At 30.5% G+C, this 22,470-nt stretch overlaps 3 protein-coding genes across 3 annotated transcripts; 2 read left to right on the top strand and 1 right to left on the bottom strand.

Annotated features, from left to right (window-relative positions):
* The first annotated feature begins 8,145 nt into the window (after positions 1–8,145).
* On the top strand, positions 8,146–11,446 carry LOC121213686 (COBRA-like protein 6). The gene is made up of 6 exons (XM_041086608.1): positions 8,146–8,342; positions 8,423–8,502; positions 8,594–9,047; positions 9,376–9,520; positions 9,861–10,138; positions 10,983–11,446. Exons 1-6 carry the CDS (start codon positions 8,255–8,257, stop codon positions 11,267–11,269), a joined length of 1,332 nt encoding a protein of 443 aa, XP_040942542.1. The 5' UTR covers positions 8,146–8,254; the 3' UTR covers positions 11,270–11,446.
* Positions 11,447–12,030: 584 nt separating this feature from the next.
* LOC107928906 (transmembrane 9 superfamily member 1) lies at positions 12,031–16,719 on the bottom strand. Its single transcript, XM_016860194.2, has 12 exons — positions 16,452–16,719; positions 16,023–16,215; positions 15,826–15,930; positions 15,233–15,250; positions 15,046–15,143; positions 14,817–14,969; positions 14,528–14,662; positions 14,260–14,426; positions 13,925–14,019; positions 13,457–13,830; positions 12,826–13,099; positions 12,031–12,514 (listed from the first exon to the last, which is right to left on the bottom strand). The coding sequence occupies exons 1-12, from the start codon at positions 16,548–16,550 to the stop codon at positions 12,447–12,449; spliced, it is 1,779 nt and encodes a 592-aa protein (XP_016715683.2). The 5' UTR covers positions 16,551–16,719; the 3' UTR covers positions 12,031–12,446.
* A 226-nt stretch (positions 16,720–16,945) lies between these two features.
* Positions 16,946–20,214, top strand: LOC107928856 (uncharacterized). Its single transcript, XM_016860129.2, has 3 exons — positions 16,946–17,681; positions 17,786–18,321; positions 19,563–20,214. The coding sequence occupies exons 1-3, from the start codon at positions 17,451–17,453 to the stop codon at positions 20,002–20,004; spliced, it is 1,209 nt and encodes a 402-aa protein (XP_016715618.1). The 5' UTR covers positions 16,946–17,450; the 3' UTR covers positions 20,005–20,214.
* Positions 20,215–22,470: the final 2,256 nt, after the last annotated feature.

The raw sequence follows: 22,470 nt of genomic DNA, 5'->3' as shown, positions 1-22,470 counted from the left end.
AAAATTAGTATTGAACTACCGATATAATATTATAAATTGTTCACCTTTTGATTCATGATATTCAAAATAGTAAATAATGTTAATTTGTTTTTTTTCTTAAGAACAATATGTCAGGTGTTCCACCAACGGGTGCTTCTTCTCAAGCTTCTCGAGGAAGCAAGAGAAAATGGGTTCCAGAAGAGGATGCAGCCTTGGTTTCTTGCATGGTGGATTTGCACAATGTAGGAACATTTAATGCTGATACCGGATTCAAAGCCGGTTATTTGAACGAGCCAGAGAAAATGCTAGAAAAGGCTTTACCAGGAGCAATGTTGAAGGCGAGACCAAATATTGAATCTCGGATTAGGTGCTTAAAAAGGGAATGGTCAGTCGTCTACGACATGCTTAATGGTCAAAACAACAGCGGTTTTGGTTGGGACGAGCATAGGCAGCTCGTTGTTGCTGAAGATGCAGTTTGGGAAGCCTATGTTAAGGTAAAATGTATTTCAAGTATTTATTTGCTTTTTTACAAAACTTATAACTAATATGATTTCCTCGTTTTTTTCAGAGCCACAAAGAAGCCTCTCAGTTCAGACATCGTTCTTTCCCTTACTACAACCAGCTTACTGCCATATACGCAAGAGATCGGGCGACTGGGAAAGACGCTCAAACAGCTGCTGATGTTCTTGAGGAAATACATGCTGAAGATGATCGTACTACAGATATGAATGAAGAGAGAAACACATTCTATGACTGCGAAGCTGACGTCTCTTTAGACGACATGGATGTTTCCGGTATGGATCCGCGAGGAGATAGAGATCAAGGGGGTTCCTCATCTTCAAACAAGAGAAAAAAGAAATATGATGCTCGTGATAATGTGTATGCTTCATTTGAGGAGGCTGCCACCTTGTTGGGGGAAAAAATCCAGGCCGTTGGCGATAGAATCAGTATGAGTATTGCCTCCGAGGTGGTAGTTCAGCAGAAGTCTGAAGAAAAGATGGAAGAGAAAGCTTCAAATTTATATTCAGCCTTATGGTCAATTGAAGGTTTAACCGACGATCAGCGGTATGATGCTTTGAGTAAAATTCCCGATCATCCAACTCAAATGATCGTTTTCTTCAGTTTACCTTCTGTTGCCCGATTGGAATGGGTCAGAAGATTTCTTTCTCACCATTAAATATCAATGTTCAAACTTTTTGATGTTGTAAAACTTTTGAACATATTGATTATGATGTACAATTTCATTTTCATCTAACTTTTTCTTAGTATAAGTTAATTATGTTTATGCAGAATATAATTTTCAAGTTATATATTTAATAATAATTATGTTAATTTATATTTTACAGTATCATATATTATGATTTGAGTAAATTAATATAAGAATATTAATTATTAAGAATTTTATTAAATTTTATAGTTTAATTAAAATATATTTAATAATAATTATGTTAATTTATATTTTACAGTATCATATATTATGATTTCAGTAAATTAATATAAGAATATTAATTATTAAGAATTTCATTAAATTATATATTTTAATTAAAATATATTTAATAATAATTATGTTAATTTATATTTTACAGTATCATATATTATGATTTCAGTAAATTAATATAAGAATATTAATTATTAAGAATTTTATTAAATTATATAGTTTAATTAAAATATATTTAATAATAATTATGTTAATTTATATTTCACAGTATCATATATTATGATTTCAGTAAATTAATATAAGAATATTAATTATTAAGAATTTCATTAAATTATATATTTTAATTAAAATATATTTAATAATAATTATGTTAATTTATATTTTACAGTATCATATATTATGATTTGAGTAAATTAATATAAGAATATTAATTATTAAGAATTTTATTAAATTATATAGTTTAATTAAAATATATTTAATAATAATTATGTTAATTTATATTTTACAGTATCATATATTATGATTTCAGTAAATTAATATAAGAATATTAATTATTAAGAATTTTATTAAATTATATATTTTAATTAAAATATATTTAATAATAATTATGTTTAAATATGATTAAATTATTTATTATTGATAATAATAATCTTATTATAATTTAAATAACAATAACAATAATCATTTACCAAAATAAATTTATGCTAAGGGTATTCTAGTCATTTTAGTTTTTTCCATTATGCTATTACACCTCTATTCCATTCAACCAAACACAAGATTACTATTACGCCTCTATTCCATTACATTCAACCAAACAGTGGATTAGCTATTACACCTCTAATCCAATACACTTCTAATCCCAATACACCTCTAATCCAATACGCCTCTAATCCAATACAGCGAACCAAACGTGCCCTAAATCCCTAACAATGGTAAGGTTTTGTCTCCCGTCTTTGCCGAGAACCCTGTGAGTCTCACGAAAGGAGAATGCCTCGATTGGTGTTGTAATGTATTTGTACTTGAAATTGTGATTGTAAGCTCCTTTAATATATGGGGTAATTCTGCTCTCGATATTTGTATTCTTTGGAGTTTTACAAATTTTAAAATTTAGTCTCATTACTTTTGATTCCCAGAATTTATTCTCTCTATACTTGTTTAGGTTAAAAATTAAAATCCATTTTATAACATTGTTAACGAACTTCCGTTAAAATTTCGAATATGTAACATTTTTATATTTAAAAATTAAAATAAATAAATAAAATGATTAAATTCGTAAAATTAAAAATAAAGAGTTGCAAATTTGCAATGCCGTTTTATAATGGATTAAATCCAAAATAGTCCCTCAAACTATATTAGTTTTTCCACTGAGTATCTAACTGTTTTTTTTAGTTAAAAATGATATCTAAACTATTAATTCGTCTCACTTTACCCCAATACAAATTCCAACCAATCAAAACGTGTCATACGTCACATTCATATTGGATGTCGTACATTTTTGAAATAAAATGAGACGAAATTAATAGTTCAAGTATCGCTTTTAACCATAAAGCTTTAGCCTTTAAATATCTAAGTGGAAAAATGATAAAAATTGGGGGCCAATTTTAGAATTAAACCTTTTATAATCAATGACTATTACAAGAAGTACATGGCAATACATATTCAAACAATTCTTTAAATATCCGGTTCAAACATTCCTGAATTCGAACAAACATAAATGAAATTGCAAACATAACCCTAAAAAAATATTAAAATTCAGCTATAAAGATGTAAATGTTCAATTTCGATCCAAATATCTTCACCCATTAACCTCAAAATTTTCCTTTTCACTTCAATCCTGTAAGGCACATCACCCTCAACAACACCCTTCGCTTTGTACACAACAATTTTATCATAGGCTTTGAGCCCTTTAGCATACACAAATTCAAGCCACCCTTTAGAAAAAACCGGCTTCGCATAAACCCCGTCTCGACGAATACATCGGAAACTCCATACTACGTCGCCGGTGTCTTTAACTTGCAAATCGAAACATCGATGATCAGTGGCTGTGTAAGGAAAGAGATACAAAATACGGGTCGGGACGGATAATCTTCGTTCGATATCAGTTTGTGTTAGTAACTTGGAAAATATTAGCTCCATATGTAATATATGTTTCATTAACTTACCAAATTCTAAAGCTTCAACACACACTCATATACACACACGCATATATCTCTATATATAGAATGCTATGTGGGGGTTTTATCTTCATGGGATTTTCCTGGAAAATGTGGGAAAATAATAGAATGTTGACTGGGGAAGACAAGTAATTTCCGTTGGGAAGTCTTCCAAGTTTCTTAGGTGTTTTTCTAATGTCTTGGAAGATTGCAGGTTAAGCTATTATTAAAAATTCAAGGCAATGTCGTGTATCTTCTCGAACAATGGTCTCCTTTTGATATGTATACTAAAAGAGAAACCTTTTTATAAGTATAATGAAATTACGCCACGCCACACGATGTGGTAGAAATTATTTTATTTGACAATGACAACATTTTTAGAATTAAATAAATTATTAAAATATTTATAAAAAATTGGCTCAACTGGTCCAGTTTAGATAACGATTATAGGTGAAGGGGTAAAAAAACATATAATTTTTTTTAAACACGGATTACATGATCAGTTTTCAATTCGATCGATTTGATTGATTTGTGTGATTTTATTAATGAAATTATTTAAAAATCATAAAAAAGATCGGTTCGATCATCAGTTCAAAGTTCCGAATGATTCACGGGTCAATTAATATAACCTCTATCTGGATCAATTCTTGATCCAATCGGTCAATTTAATTTAAACACCATTAAAAATGAACGAATTAAAATACAAAATTAAATCCATAACTTAACCTTAATAAAAATATTAAAAGCAAGTTTTGAGAAGTAAACAACTACTAGAATTCTTGTAGACATGGAATATATATATGACTAAATTAAGTTACAAGTCCATCTCCAAAGTCAATTTTATATTAAAAAATGAATTTTTATTTATTTCTTTTTTTTAACGAAATTTATTCCTAAATTTATTAATTTTTATAAACTACAATAATATGATAAGAAAAATAATTAAACAAATCTAAAATAATCAGATTTTAATTGGGTTGATATTATTATTGCAACATTTTAAAGAATGTGAGTGGTCCATTATTAATTGATGTAGCGATTTAATTTTTAAAAAAATATATATTTTCAAATGAATATTAAAACTATACACGAACTTTGATTCAATATGCAATGCCATACGTGAACTTTGCTTTTGTACAATTTAATACATGGAATTTTGATTTGATTCAGTTTTTACAAATAATTGACAACATTATCGAATTAGCACCACTTTATGTTAATATATCGCATACACAAATAATTATATTAATCCAATATGAAAATAAATTTATGTATCCATTTCTTTAAATATGTACAATTAAATTAAAATCAGGGCTTTTAAAATTTATAGTTGTTGGGCTCTTTGCATTTTTTGTTTATTTATTTTTTAAGATCCTAATATAAGCTGCTCGATTTTTATTTTATAATTCATGTAATGTAATATTATTCAAATAGTTGAAAATAATTTAGATATATTAATTGTATTTTTAACATTAATCTCGTTATAGTTTCGTATCATATCTGTTCGTTTTGATACAATACTTAGAACTATCCATAGCTCCTCCCCAACCCTTATAAATATGAGAATAATACGCTTCAGCGCACTTGAACTTACGTCCTTCTACACGGACAATAATACCGATGTCAATCGAGATAAGACTCAATAAACAAATATATTAAAACTACTATAAATAATAATTTAAATACAATAACTATGTACAGAAAATAAATTAATAAAATAAAAAACAATTTTGAATAAAAGCAAAATCAATTTTTATTTTTTACATTTACTCATTCTTCGAAACTGTTGGTTAACTTTGTAAATTTATTTATTTTATATTTGATTTAATACCACGTCAGCCATCAATAAATCATGTAATTCCAATAGTAATAAAATTAATATATGAAGACTAAAATATTAATTTTTTAAATATTAGAAAGATTAAAATACCAAAAAATGCATTAACTCTAAAAAGAAAAAAAAAGTTGGCCAAACAATCTGAATAATGTGGACGTATGCTTTGCATGGTATTAAGCGCGCGACAGAATAATCTGACGCCAGGTTTTCAAAGCGGAAACGTCCGTCCACCACGTCACTCACGCCACTGCCTTGGCCATAAAAAAGTTAAGGGTAAACTACTAAACTAGTAATAAGTTTATGTTTTGATTATTAAACTTTAAAAATTTATAAAATGGTCATTAAACTATTCGAAAGTTTTTATTTAAGTCACTGGGCTATTTTTGCTTCTTTTTTTTTAAAAAGTCTGTCTAGTGAGCTCCAAACAACGGTTCAACAATTGGTACAATATATCAGTACCCATCGACAAGTACCTTAAATTTAAGTCAATTTGGTAATCAATGTCGGAGATCGGAGAATAAAACTGTTTAGATTTCGGTTCGCAATTTATGACGTTCAAAGTTGTTTCATGAAAAAAAAAACTAAACTGTAGAAAGGAAATGAGAGCTTTTGTTTCGTGTAGGTGGTATGAACAAAGAAAGTCATATTACAATGATTTTAACAACTTAGTAACTTAAATGAAAACTTTTGAATATTTTAGTGACCATTTTTGTAACTTTTTGAAGTTGAGACCAAAATGTAAATGTACTAATAGTTTAGTGACCTTGGGCCTAGTTTACCCAAAAAATAATAATTAAAAAGAGTTAATACGGTACTTGAATTTGGCTTCTATATTCAAATTGATACCCAAATCAAACGGCATCATGTGGCATGTTTGGTCAAGTAAAAAAACATAGGTATCAAACTGAATATTGAAAACTCATTTGCTTAAATGGGACAAAAAAAAAACTCAACTGTCAAATTGAAAAAAAAATCAAGTACCAATCTGGACATTAAACCAAACTTGGGTGCCCTGATAAAAAAACCTCAAAATTAAACATTAAAATTAAATATCAGTTCTTCCATTAGTCCATGTACTTTACAAAAGTTACGGATTTAAACCCTATACTTTAATTTGGTCATTTTTAGTCCATATATATACTTTTAAAATTTTAAAATTTCAGTCATTGTCAAACGATAACTGTTAAATTTATTAAGTTAAGTTCTACTATTTTCAAAATCTGGTACGACAAAAATATCATCATATGTATATAATGTCATGTTAGCATGCTATTTCCACATATTACTCACTAAAAATCCAGTTAATAAATTAACGACCGTTGTTTGTATCAAGATTGAAATTTTAAAAATTCAAAAAGTATAAGGACTTAAAATGATTCAATTAGAGATAGTAATTGAATTTAACCAAATTTGGGTCAAGATTAAAATTTCAAAATTCGAAAAGTACAGGGAGTCAAATTGACCAATTTGAAAAGTATAAGGACCAAATCCATAACTTTTATAAAGTAAGGGACTACTAGTAGAATTTAACCTACAATAACTATCAAAGATTTGAATTTATCCAGATTTATACACAGTGAACCCCCTCAAACTTTAATGGCGGAATCTCCAGTTCTCAGCCATGTAAAAACCAAAAGTAGGGCTATTAAACCAAAAACTTTAATTTAGATTTGATTTTTTCAACAGTGAGAAAACTGAAATTTAGAATGAAAAAACTAATAGAAAAAGGGATATAGACGATGTGACGTCACTGTTTCATATAATTCTCCTTTTAAATTTTATTTAATGAATTAAATTCATTTCGTATACTATTATAATTAAATTGATAAGGGATTAATCAAAATATTTTGAAAATTTTGAGGGTTTTTTATTAAAATAATATTTACGAGAATGGATTGTTTTAAACAGTAAAAATAAGGTCATCAATCTATCAAACTACACTCCTATAAAGTAAAAGTGGGTCGAATTGCACCCCCTTTTCACCCACTTTTAGTTACTCTACTATTAAAATATATGTGGTCACCGAACAGAATGCTAACGTGGCCTTCTTTTGATTGGTATGTTAATAAATTTAGCCTATAATATTTTTCATATTCTATCAAGTTGAGTTTATTTCTAAAAGGTTTTATCGATTTCACCTTCAACGTTTATACATTATCACTTCAATCATTATTCTAAATATTAAAAAAAGTATAATTATAAACTATTAAAAATATAAAATTATAAAAATAAAATAACTCAACATTTTTTTATGAAATAAAAATGGGTGTCGATGTCACCCTTTTTAAATTATTTTTGTTAATATTTCATTCATATCACAATTTCTAATTTGATAAATACGACAAAAAGAAATAGTGATCTTTATCATTCAATGATGATATTGATCTTATTATTTTTCTAATGACAATTTTTGCCAGCCAAATTTATATGCATAAAATCCATCTTCTTTATTTTTTTTGACATAAAAATTATATTATGAAATTAGGGTAAAAAGGTTGAAATTCGAATTTAGATTTATTAAATTTGATCTCTTAAATTAGGTTAAATATTGATTTTAATATCATTAGTTTTTGCAAAAATATATAATTTTTTAAAGAAATTAATCCGAGGATATAAAGGTGATAAAAAATAAAATTTATACAAAAAATGTATAACACTTACACCCAAACTCTGGAAAATCCAAGAAAATTCTTATCACTAAATTATTTACAATTTATTCCTTAAATTTTTTTTTTGGTGATAAGTGAACAAAAATATTATTCACAAGAAGATATATTCAAGGTTCATATATATATATATATATATATTCAGAAGGACTAATTTTTAATTAAATTTGGAGTTTTGGAAATGGCCCAGTTTTACTTTGGTGTTCAAAGATCAGTAGATATGGTATTCAGTTTGATCTCCTTTATTTTGATATCAGTTTCACCTTCAAGTAAGTGTTTTTAATTTTAAGTGTTGAATTTTATTGAAAAATGTATATTTATTGGAATATTTTTTAATTGAAAAATGCAGATGGATATGATCCTTTGGATCCTCATGGCAACATAACTATTAAATGGGATCTTTTGCAATCTAATCCTGATACAAATGATGTAAGTTTTATATATATATATGATGTTCATATATTTGTATAGTATTTAGGGTTTTGTAATTGATACTCGACCTATTTATTTGTATTTGCAGGTGAGGGTATCAATATTTAACTTCCAATTATACCGCCATATAGAGCGGCCGGGGTGGCAGCTTGGTTGGGAATGGCAAGGTGACGAGGCGATTATGAGCATGCTCGGTGCGGAGGCAACCGAGCAAGGCAATTGTTCGAGGTTCAAAGGAGGTGAAAACCTCCCTCATTGTTGTGAAAAGCAACCAATGATTATTGATCTATTACCAGAAGCCTCATTCAACATGAAAACAAGTAATTGTTGCAAGGGGGGAGTATTGTCTTCAATGGTTCAAGACCCTAGTAACTATGCTGCAATTTTTGTGATGAAAATTGGGGCTGTCAATAGTTCAGATGGGTTCAAAATGCCAGGGAATTTTAGCTTCGGAGTTTCGGGTTATACTTGTGGGCAACCGGTTCGGGTTCCGCCGAGTCGGTATAGTTGGGATAGTGGCCGTAGGTGGACTCAGGCTCTCGGTAAGTTGGAGTTTGGATGTCAGTGTTTGATATATTCCCCTAAGTTATTGCCAAAGGTGATGAACATAGGCGTGAACCAAGTAGTTAGTCTATTTTATTGGAGGTGATTGTATGTGCTAACTAAACTAAACCCGTGTTCATCAACTAGTTTCTTTCGCAATAGATTTAGGTTTCAATCACCATTCAAGCCAATTTTTGAGATTAGACTCAAGTTTCAACTAGGGTTTCAACTATTATAACAATGCCAGATTTGACTCGGAATAAGCTTTCGAGATCGGACTCGGGTAATGTCATGTATCTCACAAATGTGGTATGTATTGTGTTGCAGGAACATGGAATATTACATGTATGTACTCCCAATTCGTGGCATCAAGTTCACCACAATGCTGTGTTTCCTTATCAGCATTCTACAACACAACCATTGTCCCTTGCCCTAAATGCAGCTGCAGTTGCCATGCATCCAAATGTGTCAAGTAAAAATTCCTCTTAAATCTCTCCTCTTTTTTATTCGGATACAGATATGAATATAAAATTTTGGGAAAATTCCATATCTCCCTTGAAGTTTTTAGAAAATTTTAATTAGCCCCTCCCCAAATTTTTGAAAATTTTAATCAAACTCTCTTAAATTTTTTGGAAATTATCACTAATCTCACAAAAAAAATTAAAAATTTTAATTAGACCCCCAATTCTTTTTAAAGTTCTCTTTAACCTCTTAAAAGTTTTTGAAAATTTTACTAGGGCCCCCAAAATTTAATCCCATATCTGCCATTGTATGTGCATTTGAACATATATACTTATATGTCTTATGAATAGGTTCGGGGAAACGCCACCGGTGTTGCAAGAAACGAGAGATTGGAATCAGCAGTTACCGGCACTAATAAGATGTTCGTCACATATGTGTCCGATACGAATACATTGGCATATAAAACAAAGTTACAAACAATATTGGAGGGTGAAAGTAACTTTGAATAATAGGAATATATTGAAGAATTACAGTCAATGGAATTTGGAGGCAGTACACCCAAATTTGAAAAACTTGACACAAGTTTTCAGCTTCAATTATGAGCCACTTAATCCATATGGGCATATCAGTAAGTTCAAAAAAAGTTCATTATTACTAAATACTGATGTTTTAATTTTCTTTTCTAAATATTGATGTCCGGTACTCATGTCAGATGCATCTCTAAAATCTCTATGAATGCATGGAAATCTTGGGAAAATGGCATAACTATAAATTTTGTTGCTAATATTTACTTATTTTGTAATTTTTGTCCATATTTTCTTTTAGAACTTTTTGTTTTGGATGAAAAAGATGTTTGAATTATAAATATTTTAATAGCATTGACGTGATAGTCTATATGTGCTTCATTACTAACATGATTTTTTTGAACTTTTGTTGAAAATTTTAATATTTTTATTAGTTTTTATAAGGTTTAAAAAAATTAATAAAAATATTAAAAAATTCAACAAAAGTTTAAAAAAGTTTATAATTTTTTTTTAAAAAATATCGATGTTAGAAATGAAGTACATATAGTCTATCACATCAATACTATAAAAATTTTAACAGTTCAGTCAACTTTTTATTTAGAGTCAATTCAATTTGACTAAAATTTGAAGGTTAAGAGCCAAAATATTAAAAAAAAAAGGATAATGACAAAATGATAAAATGTACAAATATTATGAGCTAAATTTATTTTTGTCAAAAGAAAAATGAACATACTTGTATTAGACACTCACACACAAGGGCGGATAAAGGGGTCAGGTAGTGGCCTTGGTCTCTCAAAAGTAAATAATTGCTTATATAATTTCTTTATTTTTTAACAAGTTAGTGTAATGATAAAATTACATCCTCCAAAAAAATTGTATTCATTTTGTAGCCTCCTTAAAACAATTTCCTGCCTTTGCCTTAACTCACACGAGTCCTGAAATTGGCAGATGATTCGGGGATGTTTTGGGGGATTCGTTATTACAACGACATGTTGTTGCAGGAAGGTGAAAACGGGTACGTGCAAACCGAGATGTTGATGCGTAAAGGCGAAGATTTTCTGAGTTTCAGACAAGGATGGGGTTTTCCGACAAGGGTTTTGTTTAATGGTGATGAATGTGTTATGCCGCTTCCAGATCAGTACCCAGCGTTGCCTAACAATGGTGGAAATGGTCCTATATTTAGCCTTTCTTTGATCGTTCTCTCTTTATTAGTGCTAACAATTGTTTGCTTCTAAAAAATGTGAGAATATTGTTTTCTTTTTGCCACGTAGGATTTTTGGACAGAAAACATTATTGGCGTTATTTTATGTTCTTATTTACACGCTTTTAAAATTGACAGAGACTAAATTGTTAAGTCTTTTTTAAGGACCAATTTACTCAATTTCGAATTTAAGAGAGATTGGAGTCTTTTTTTTACCAAAAATTTATTGTTAGCACCAATAAAATTAGTTTTTCTTTGATTTTTTTTGATTTTTTTCAACAATTGTTTGGTTTTAAAAAATTGTGAAAAAACTTATGAAACATTCATTAGATAAATATTGGTTTAATTCGGTTTAGGAAAAAAACTTGGAAAATGTAGAAGTATGATAACGTGCTCAATCTTGGGGTGCTAGTTGCCTCGTTACAAAATTTTGACAGTTTAAGGATAAAAATAAACTTAATGATGAGCTTAAATTAAAAGTAAATTTGGTTCTCAAAACTTTGGCCACTATTATGCTTACTTTGGTTTGAGTCTAGGAAGTGATAAATAAATTGATATATCCTAAATAAACTTGAGAACCTTTTATTTGAATTTTAGCTTGAATGGATGAACAAGTTAATTTTAATGTTTAATTCAAATTTTTTGGACTAAAGATTCAAAAATTTCAATTCAATCTCAAATTCATTTTGACTTGCGTAAATTCTCTCGAACTATAATCCGAATTGATCCAAACCCTGAAATGACAAATAACCTAAACACATAATGATCCAACCTTAAACCCAAAATAAGGGCAAATACGAAAAACAAATCCAAAGGGAATTTAACCGATCATCACAGTTTCAATTCTTACACAGAAAGCATATCTATGTATGCAAATAGTATATAACAAAATGAGGGGAGTTTTAATTTTTTTTTTTAAGCTAGCTTTTGAATTATAAAACAATGATCTGAATTTCTAAATCAGGGCTTCCTATTACAAACCCGGGTGAAAAAAGGAAAAAGGCGAAACAAAAATCGTGGGGTTTACCGTGGTCCATGGAACCGAGAGTCCATACCTACTGTTAAACCCTGTGATTTCGTTTGAAGGCTTTGATGGGGTCTCTATACCTTAAAGCTTCCTCTCGATGTTTATTGCCTCGACAACTAGAAAAAAAAAGAAAAAGAAAAGCTCATGGAAGCACCGATGGTTCTAGTTTCTGACAACAAAAGGTTTAATCACACTTGATGTTTCTGTAGATCCTCCTTACGAACAAGTTCGAACCGAGAAAACCAATGGCTCCTGCGTATTGAAAAAGGAAGTAATATTAAATAACATGAAAAAAGATGACATAATAAACAGCAAACAACACGTGCACAACCCCCTTTCCATAAGCGACATGATAAAAATGGTTTGTGTTGTGCAAACTTTCATGTAATCTACAGATGTTTCGAGACATCCCAACTAGTTCTTCAAAAATGTTTGAAATTTTAGCCAAGGAAAACGATCCAAAATTTTTTTGGCAGGACTTGGTACTGTGCCGGAAAAGTCACGAGAGAAAATGCTTATTTTTATTACAATTATGATAATTTATATATATTTTTGAAACTTACCACAGAGGATTCCCAAACCAAGACAAAACATCAAAGTGTATCCGAAGTAGAAGCTGGTCTGGAAGAAGCCTGACATCTTGGTTTTCACGGAGTAGTAGTATACGGAGTACAAATACACGTAAATAGCTGTTGAGGCAGCAGAGAAGAATGATGTCCACTGCCAGTGATAGTTCTCAGCATTTAGCAAGAAATATGTCCCCACAATCGTAACGCAAATGGTTACAATGATGAGAATCAGGAAGACCAGCAGCATAAAACCATAGACATAATAAACCTGCAAAACAAAAGTATATTGCATATGAAATTACATGAAATGGACTGACAACTTCCATGTCGTATAAATTAAGACTGTTCTAGTAATCACTATAACCCTACAAATTTTATTTCCGATTTTACAACATACATAAGTGTGGAAGGCTACTCCAGTTCGAGTTTGCCTATATTTGACTATTATGTTTTCCAGATAGTATTGTCAAAGACATTATGAAGGTAACATTAGGAGTAAGAGAGACTCCTTTAAGTTATCAAACATGCATCCAAAAGCTTTTGAATAAAGAATTGCAAATATGATTCAATTTCCAAAAAAAGGGCTCATTATCAAGCAATCAAAACGTAGGAAAAAGAATTTCACCTTGTAATTCCAGAAGGATGTGAAGACAAAATACATTTCAATGAATATGCTCCCAAATGGAAGAAGTCCTCCCATCATAGAGACCACAGAGGGTGTAAGATACCATTTCTTCTCTGGAATTGGGCGAGGAATGGTCTTTACACGGCATGGATTATTTGGAGCACCACTCCAGTTTCTTCCAACAACTGTACCAAGAAGCGCCAAGGGGAAGGAAATGAAAGCCCAAATTACAAAAACAACCACCATTGTACCGAAAGGAATAGCTGCTAGAGATCCATAAAATATAGCAACTGTGTTCAGGAGGAATCCAATCCCAAAGCACAAAAATGGAAACAGAGATGCTGTCAGGATCATTGACTTTATCCAATTTTTACCTGAAAAACACAGAACCCAACTTTTTAGAATGAAAGCTGGCCAACAACGAGAGGGACTAAATGCAAGCCAGAATGGAAGGGATTAAGCACGTACCCCCATTTCGTGAGTACATTCCACCACTCACATAACCAGAAATGAATGATGTAAAAGCATAACACAGTATAAAGGTAGTGACAATTGCTCCTCTCCTGAACAAGATAATTAGTATATGAGATTATAGCAATCAAAATGCTGAAAAATGAAATGCCAAAACCAGCAGACAACGTAGTTCACCATTATCAACAACAAAAACGAGGGGAAAGACAACAAAAATTATGGTTGAAGTTGACAATGCTATGAATAGAAAAGCTCAAAAACAGAAATCATGAAAAAATATGTTTTGACAGCTCCCACGAATTTTGAATTTCATTATTGTCTTCTCAACATACCCAACATACAAAGTTCCCACAATTGCCAATAAGATGACAAGGAGAACAAGCAACGCTAGCTGAGCACCTGTGCCAACAACAGCAGAAAGCAAAGCCAAATTGCTAGGAGGCCTAAAAACATCACCATGGACCAGTTTCCAACCACACTCTTCACTCACATCCCTTTCCTGAGAACATAGGAAATAGCAAGAAAAACATGAATTTTCAGGGGAAAAAAAATAATTTTCTTAAAGAAGAGCAAAAAGGAAAGGGGGGCAAGTAATATCACCAAAGTTTCCAGATCATCATCTTCCCGAGCATACTTCGCATAGTCATTTCTCAAAGTTCGCATCAAGATCATTGACACCAAACCAGTGAGAAAGATAACCATCATGAATGAATTGAAAACAGAGAACCAATGGATCTGCATATTGCATCATGTATTTAAAGCACTTGATAATCTAAAAGAAAATAAAACAACCTAATGCAAGAGTTGTGCAATAAATAAAATATTTGTAGCAGTAGTAACAAAAAAGAATCTCATAAAGGGGAAACTATCACCAATAATGCCTACTTACTTGGTGCTCAAAGAAAGGATAGTCTAAGTAAATATCAAAGCGACGAGCAAAAGTCACATTAGTTGGAAGCCATTTAACAGAATATGTCATGTCCAGGGTTCTCCCTGCTTCCAGTTGTTTTGGACTCTCCTGAGTGAGATTGACATGAATAATCTGCAAGATAGAACAGTCAACAACAGCTGATTCCAAAAAATGGAACAGAAATCATGACTATGTCAGAAGAAATAACCTGATCCTTATTGTATTTAATAACAATATTCTTATGTGTGTAGAGGACATGCTTGCCATTTTCACTATTCCTATCGGGATGCAGCTCGCCAACAAAGCCTAAAAAAGTTTAAAGATAGTCTTCAGTAACAAAGCATATAAGGATTACCAGACCAAATAAAAATCAGAAAAAGTAGAGTAAGGCATACCCCATAAAGGCAGATCATCTGAACTTTCAGCATTGCGAAGAGCACGAGACATTGCATCAACAATAAAGACAAGGACAATAAAGAGTCAGTGCTCCAGAAAGTAAGCCATATCAGACAAAGAACCCCTTACTGTGAATGAACATACAATACAAAGAAAGTAACACTCAAGCATCCATGCTCTCTGCATCTACTTACATGATTTGAAATGTATTTCTAGCTTGCATTATGCAACTATCTGTAATCACGTATCCAGTAAAGGATGTGAAATTGGTATACTCCTAAAGAATTTTATAATGCAGATAAAAAAACTTATGTCTTCTTTGAGTTAAGCAAAATAATAATAATATAACCTACGTTTTAAGTATAGATCCCAAGGAGGCAAAATCTTGTAGAAAAATTTTACGAGAAAACAATTTTCATCCATTATGTGAGCCAAGGAATGTGATGCAGCTAACTTATCCACCCAATGCTCCCAATGCTTTTAGATCCAGGGATTTTAAGTACGCAACTGATATATCAAGTATCAATATCTTTTGAGACCAACCTATGCCCGTTTATTATTTTCATACAAAATAATGAAAAGCTAAACATACCCACAAAGAATTCAAACCAGTAGCTGTTCTCAATTGCATCCTTGAACTGTCTGACCTTTGCTTCATCAAGTTCCAATTGACAAATGGTACCTCTGTCCACATTCTCTGTTGAAGAATAAAGAAATCAAAATTAATTATTAGAAAGAAAAAAAAAGCAATCAAAATTACGAATCAAACAAGAAGAAAAGAAAGCGTACTTTGAAACTTCATATAAATTTGGCTATCAATCAGTTCATTTCCACCAAGGACCTCACCAAGACCACCCCATTTGTGAGCAGGATTAGTACCCGGTTGACAAAACGGAAGGCTGTAGTAGTTATATGTTTCTTGTGGATTATTGTACGGACCAACTTTATTCACCCATAGAGTAATTGGATCATCGGGTTGATACTACAAGAACAAAACAAGAACTTACAGAAACCTAACAATACAACCACATCAATGAAAGCTAAAGATCAAACACGTTTAAAAAAAGAAACGATTACTATCTAAGTTGTCCATTCATAACAAATGCGATTCGAATACATTACAAGGAAATGCAAAAGATCTAAATTCGAAATCAAGAAATTACACCGAAAGAAAAACACGAGATCTAAAGCGTTACCGAATAGTACTTGATTTTTTACCTTGTGATCTGACTCGGAAGCGAAAGCGAGGGAGAGGAAGAGTAAAACGAAGACGAAAACAGAGAAAGATCGGACGGCGGAGAATACGGCGGACGACATTGCGATCGTCGGACGGTTGATCGGATCTGAATGGTCCCGACGCCGATTCGAAATGCTACGTGACTGAGTTCTCTCCCTTCGTTTTTTTTTTTTAAATTCTCCCTTTGAATTTCTCGTAGATTTTTGGGAGAGAGTTTTTTCAGTTTTTTATTCCTATTATTTATATGAACCATCATCTCCCTCTATTTTTTTCTCGCTAAAATTAAAGGATATTGTTGGTTAAATTTCATTTTAGTCCTTGTACTATGTGTAAATTTTTAATTTAGTTCTTGTAATTTAATTTGATCTTTTTTAATCTTTATATTGCTTTTAAATTTTGAAATTTCATTCTTGACCAAACAATATCCAAAATCTTACAAAAATTATTTTATCACATGCTTGTCATATCAGATTGTTATATTCACATAATACTCATAAAAAAGTCAAGTTTTTTTAATAAATTTAATGGTTACCGTTTGAGTTACGACTTCTAAATTTTTGAATGAAAGCATATTTCTAAATTTTTTTCAAGCCCAAGCTGATTTCTACCTAACCCACCATAAAAAGTTATATTAATGTTTATATATTTGTATAATAAAATTTAAATAAAGATAAATCAAAATAGTGTGCAACTATTTATGATGGAAGGGACAAAGATTAAAAACACTACAAAATGTAATTAATAGTGTTAAGAAGGCTTTTGTGTATATATGTGTATATGTGTATGTATAACTGACCTATTCTTATGGCTAATAAAAGCTCCTAACAAATTGCTTTGTGACGACTGTTTGGGCATTTCACCAACATTCTCTCTTATTCCATCTTCTCATTCTTTTTTCTGAAACCTTCTCCTCAATTTCTCTATTTAGTTTTTTTTTTTTGAAAACATTCATTTAATTATTGTATTTTATAGTCTTTTTGATGGGAGATCACTCTCATTCTCATCGTCGTCGTCGTCGTCTTGATCATGAGGACGATCATGATCAAGATCAAGATGAAGACCACAATCACGATCGTCATCGTTCGAATACGTCTGGCATTATTGGCTTATCATGCAAAGCATACAAATCTATTGTTAATAAATGGTGTTCTGATAGAAATTCTCCAAAGAAAGAGGAAGGCAAGATCAAAGATCATGATGATTCTTCCAAGGTTTGTACATAAATTTTCAATTCAAATGTATGTATGTATGTATGTATGTATGTATGTATGTATGTATGTATGTATGTTGATGTTTGATTTTCTTTAAATTTCAGAAAGGTAATAAGAAGGAACAAGAAGATAAATCGAAAAAAGGTGAGAAACATTTAAAAAGAGAGAAACAAAATAGGCTAAGTGCGGACGAGAGCATGTTTTCTCGTCAGTTTTCGTTTCTTTCGAAGAGTTCGAGTAGAAGGAGCCACACACCTACACCTGTACCGACCTATTTGTCAAAGAGTTCGATCCGGACATCTAATAGCCCTTTGAGATTCTCGCTTTCGAGAACTTTTAGTAAAAAGGGTCGAGATGAAGATGAAACACCACAAAAACAACAACAGAAGAGAAGTGTTAGTGCCAATCGAGCTTCCACTCTTTCGAGAAGTTTGAGCCGAAAAGGCAATTCAGAAACCGAAAAACCTAACCTTTCGAGAAGTACAAGCCAAAGGAGCACCACTCCTATTATATTCTCACACTCCATTGCTCGGAGAAAACCTTTGCCAGTCGAAAAAACACTTGAATGCACCTTGGAGGAGCTCTGTCATGGAGGGCTAAAAAAGATCAACATCGTAAAAGATGTCATCTCTGAAGAAAGGTATGAAACTCTATTTCTTTTTATATGTACACCATCCTTTTCTCGAGTATATCTAATGTTCATAAGACTTAAATATGCATGATGCTATGATGAACAATTAAACTGAATCTCGGGCTTGAGGTAGACTTATTTATGGGATAGACTACTAACTTAAATCTAAAGTCTTACCCTATATTTGAAAGGGTTTGAACAAATTAAGCTCGAAAAGTGTGATTTTGAAGAAAACATTAAAATTTATTTAAAATACGAATTGAGCTTGAGCTCCTATATTTTGGTCCAAGCTCATCTCGACCTGTTTTCTAATTTTAGAATACATTGCCCTTTTTTATATTCTATAATAGATTAAATATAAATTAATTATAACGTATAAAATATAGAATTTTAAATTAAGGGAAAATATTTGGCATATTTGAGGGGAGTTTTTAGATTTCACAATCAGTGTAAGAGATTGACAAGTGTCCTATAGCGATATAATAAAATATTAAAAAATTAACTACCTACAAATACAAACGAGTTCGAATAAAATTTAAAACTTATATTTCTTGTCGGGCTAGGCAAGATTTCAAGAAGCATGTATAATCTTAATATAATACATAAGCCCAGCAATTAAGGATGAGCAAAGAAACCAATGAACTAAATCAATCCAAATTAGTATGGTTCAATTTAGTTTCGGTTTCGGTTTCAGTTTAGCTCTTTAAAAACTATATAATGATAGTAAATATTTTTAAAGACATAATGATAAATTTAGTCCAAACTGTTTGTATTTTTTCAATTTTAGCTTTTAACTTTTTAAAAAGTGTCAAATTTGTCCATCAAACTTCAGAAAGAGTCTGTGTTTTTTAATGAAAATATTGACTGAAACATTAAATTTTTAAAAGCAACAAACATCATGCATGACAACTCACATGTACTGTTAATTTTTTTAATTTTTAAAATTATTTTATTTTTACTATGAAATACACATAGATTGCCGCACAACTTGTCACACCGAAATTGTAAAAAAAATAATATTTTAGTTAATATTTTCGTTAAAAAAATAATTTAACTTTTTTTAAAATGTTAAAGAATAAATTTAACTAAAAAATAAATACCAAATTGATAAAAAAAATTTAAATATTAAGAACTAAATTTATATTATACCTTTTTAAAACTAATTTGAATTAAACCATATTAAAATCCGATTCCACCCACCCGATACGACCCGACCCGCATATAAATTCAATTCTTTTTTATGTATACAGAATGATAGTCAAGCAAGAGGAGACACTAACAATTAACGTCAAGCCGGGATGGACCAAAGGGACGAAGGTTACCTTCGAAGGCAAAGGCGATGAGAAACCGGGTTACCTTCCGGCCGACATCATCTTCACGATTCAAGAGAAGAGGCACGAGCTATTCAAGCGAACCGGCGACGATCTGGAGATAGTCGTCGAGATCCCGTTGGTTAAGGCCTTGACGGGCTGTTCCTTGTCCGTTCCGTTGCTCGGAGGTGAAACGATGAGCATACACGTCAGTGAGGTCATATATCCGGGATACGAAAAAGTGATTCAGGGCCAAGGGATGCCTAACGTTAAGGGAGACAAACGAGGTGACTTGAGGATTACGTTTCTCGTTAAGTTTCCGGCGGAACTCTCCGACGAACAGAGATCGGAGACGTGTAGTATATTGGAAGGTTGTTGTTGAGAGGAAAATCAATTAATTTTTTTTTTGTATGATTTTCAAGTGATTTTAGTGTCTTTTTGGCTCACATTTTCAAGTGATTTGTAGCTTCTTTTTTTTTTTTTTTGAAGTTATATTTGGTATGATTTTGTGTTCTTCAATGGAAGAGGTCGCGGAGGACGAAAACATGTAAACTTTATTTTATTTTAGGTTAAAATATGCAGTTAATCCCTATATTTTTGCAAAATTTGAGATTTACTTCATATGTTTAAAAATTTCAAGTAGATTTTTTAATTAAAAATGTCGGGTCAAAGGTGGTATTTTCGTGAAAATTATGTTTATTGAATTTAAAATTATTTACTTTTTAAAATTATTATGGTTATAAAGTGGTGAAACCAGAAATTATTTTTGGGTGGAATTAAATTGGATATTTTTACTATAGTAAAAATTTAATTTTATTATTTTAATAGTCTATATTTTTTATAATTTTAAAATATTAATTTAAAATTTTATCATTTTTAGGGTAAAAGTACAATTTTTTTATTATTAATTTAAAATTTTATAAACTATAAGAGTTTAAATGAAAAATCTTCTAGAGGAGTGGCCTGGCGCCGCCACTGGTTACATATAGATAATAAATTTTGGAAAAGTTAGAACAACTTTTAACTTTTTAATAAATCTGTAAAAGAAAAAAATGGTATATTAAGTTATTAAACTATTAATAAATTTATGTTTTGGTTATTTAATTTTAAAAAATTACAAAAATATTATTAAATTATATGAAAATTTTCATTTAAATAATTGGATTGTTATAGCACCTATTTTTGAAAGATCAAAAAGGAAAAAAAAAAGTTTATCATAATTTGATCTTTGAACTATATCATCTTTATCATTTTTCCCCGTTTTGAGGGAAAATTAAGACAAAAATTATAATTCAAGTATTAAAGTAAAACAAAAAAATTAGATACCAAAATGAGAAAACATGATAGAGGAATGCGCGCGGACCAAGATCAAGTCGTCAAGTCACGGGAAACTCCTACGAAAACCCTAAACAATCAAATCCGAAACGAAACAGAAAAATTAAAAGATTAGAACTTTGAATTTCCAGATCTGAAATAAAATCCCCAAATCAGCAAAGAATCAAATTGAGAATAGAAATAAGTGTTAGGGTTCTTGAAACCCTCAAGGAGATTGTGATTCTGCCCAATTGAACACCAAAATAGTTTTCCCCAAATTTCGACAATCTAATTTCACCCAAAAAGAGCATGGAAAAACCCTAGAAATTGGGGATTTTTGGGCTGATTCCTTAAGATAGAAAAAGGCTGAAAACACAATAAGAACAGAAAATAGATTAGATAATGATTCAGCACAAGTAGAAATAAAGAAAGAATTGACAGTAAGAAATTAAAAGATAAGTCCTAAGAAGCCTTGAAATCTCGAAAGATCTCACAACTCCCTTCAAACGGCTCTAATCTCCCCTCCAAAGAATATCAATGGCAAGAAGAAGGTTGAAGATGGCTCCCACAATCAAAAGATTGTTAAAACAACTTCTAAAGAAAACTCAAGAGAGAAATCTTGGAGAAAACTCAAAGAAAATTCTGCTCTCAACAAATCTGAAATTTTAATAATAATGATCAGTGTTTTACAAGGTGGACAGCCATGCCTTTAAATAGGCCTTATAACTAGTCCTAATCTAATTAGAAAACTAAAATAAAAAAAACTCCTAATTATTTTAATATGGAAATTCGGTCAAAGGTCATTTTATCTGGGACTCTTGGACTGAATATTGACATAAAAATTTAAACTAAGTAAATAAATAAATAAAAATAAAAATAAAACTTTACAACTTGGGCCACTTTGACCATTTGGCCTGATTTTCAACTAAGTATGGATGGATTTCTTGATTGGGCTGGGAATTTGCTTATTGGGCCTCGCCTTCAAGAATTTGGGCTTTTGTGACTCGTATCAAAACATGTATAGTTCAATAGCTAATCGTCAAATACAATACATTTACAAGTATAAATATATGTTGGATCAATTACAATGCAGAACCAAACTAATATAAATCTCAAAACTATATATGAATTTTGGTTCGATGTGTAATTTTATACATAAACTTTGATTTTATGCAATTTTATATATGAAATTTTGATTTGATCCAATTTTCAAAAAATTTTAATACAATTATTGATATAGCATCATTTTATGTTTATATATTGCATGTATAAATAATTATATATATCCAGTATAAAAATAATTTAATGTATTTATTTCTTTAAAAGTATATAATTGATTCGGAATTAAAGTTCTATGTATATATTTGAACTATAATCAAAATTTTATGCATATAATTACACAATCAAAATTTGTGTGTTAAATTACACATTAAATCAAAGTTTATATATTTAAAATTTATCCCAACCGACAAGAATTGAAAAATCTAAACTTTGACCTTAAAAGGACATCAAACTAGTTAGTACTCTAATAAAT

The sequence above is a fragment of the Gossypium hirsutum genome, chromosome D01, assembly GCF_007990345.1.
Source record: "Gossypium hirsutum isolate 1008001.06 chromosome D01, Gossypium_hirsutum_v2.1, whole genome shotgun sequence".
In the NCBI taxonomy this organism is placed as follows: domain Eukaryota; kingdom Viridiplantae; phylum Streptophyta; class Magnoliopsida; order Malvales; family Malvaceae; genus Gossypium; species Gossypium hirsutum.
Note: the sequence above shows the minus strand (reverse complement) of the source record. Positions and strands in the feature narration are given on the sequence as shown.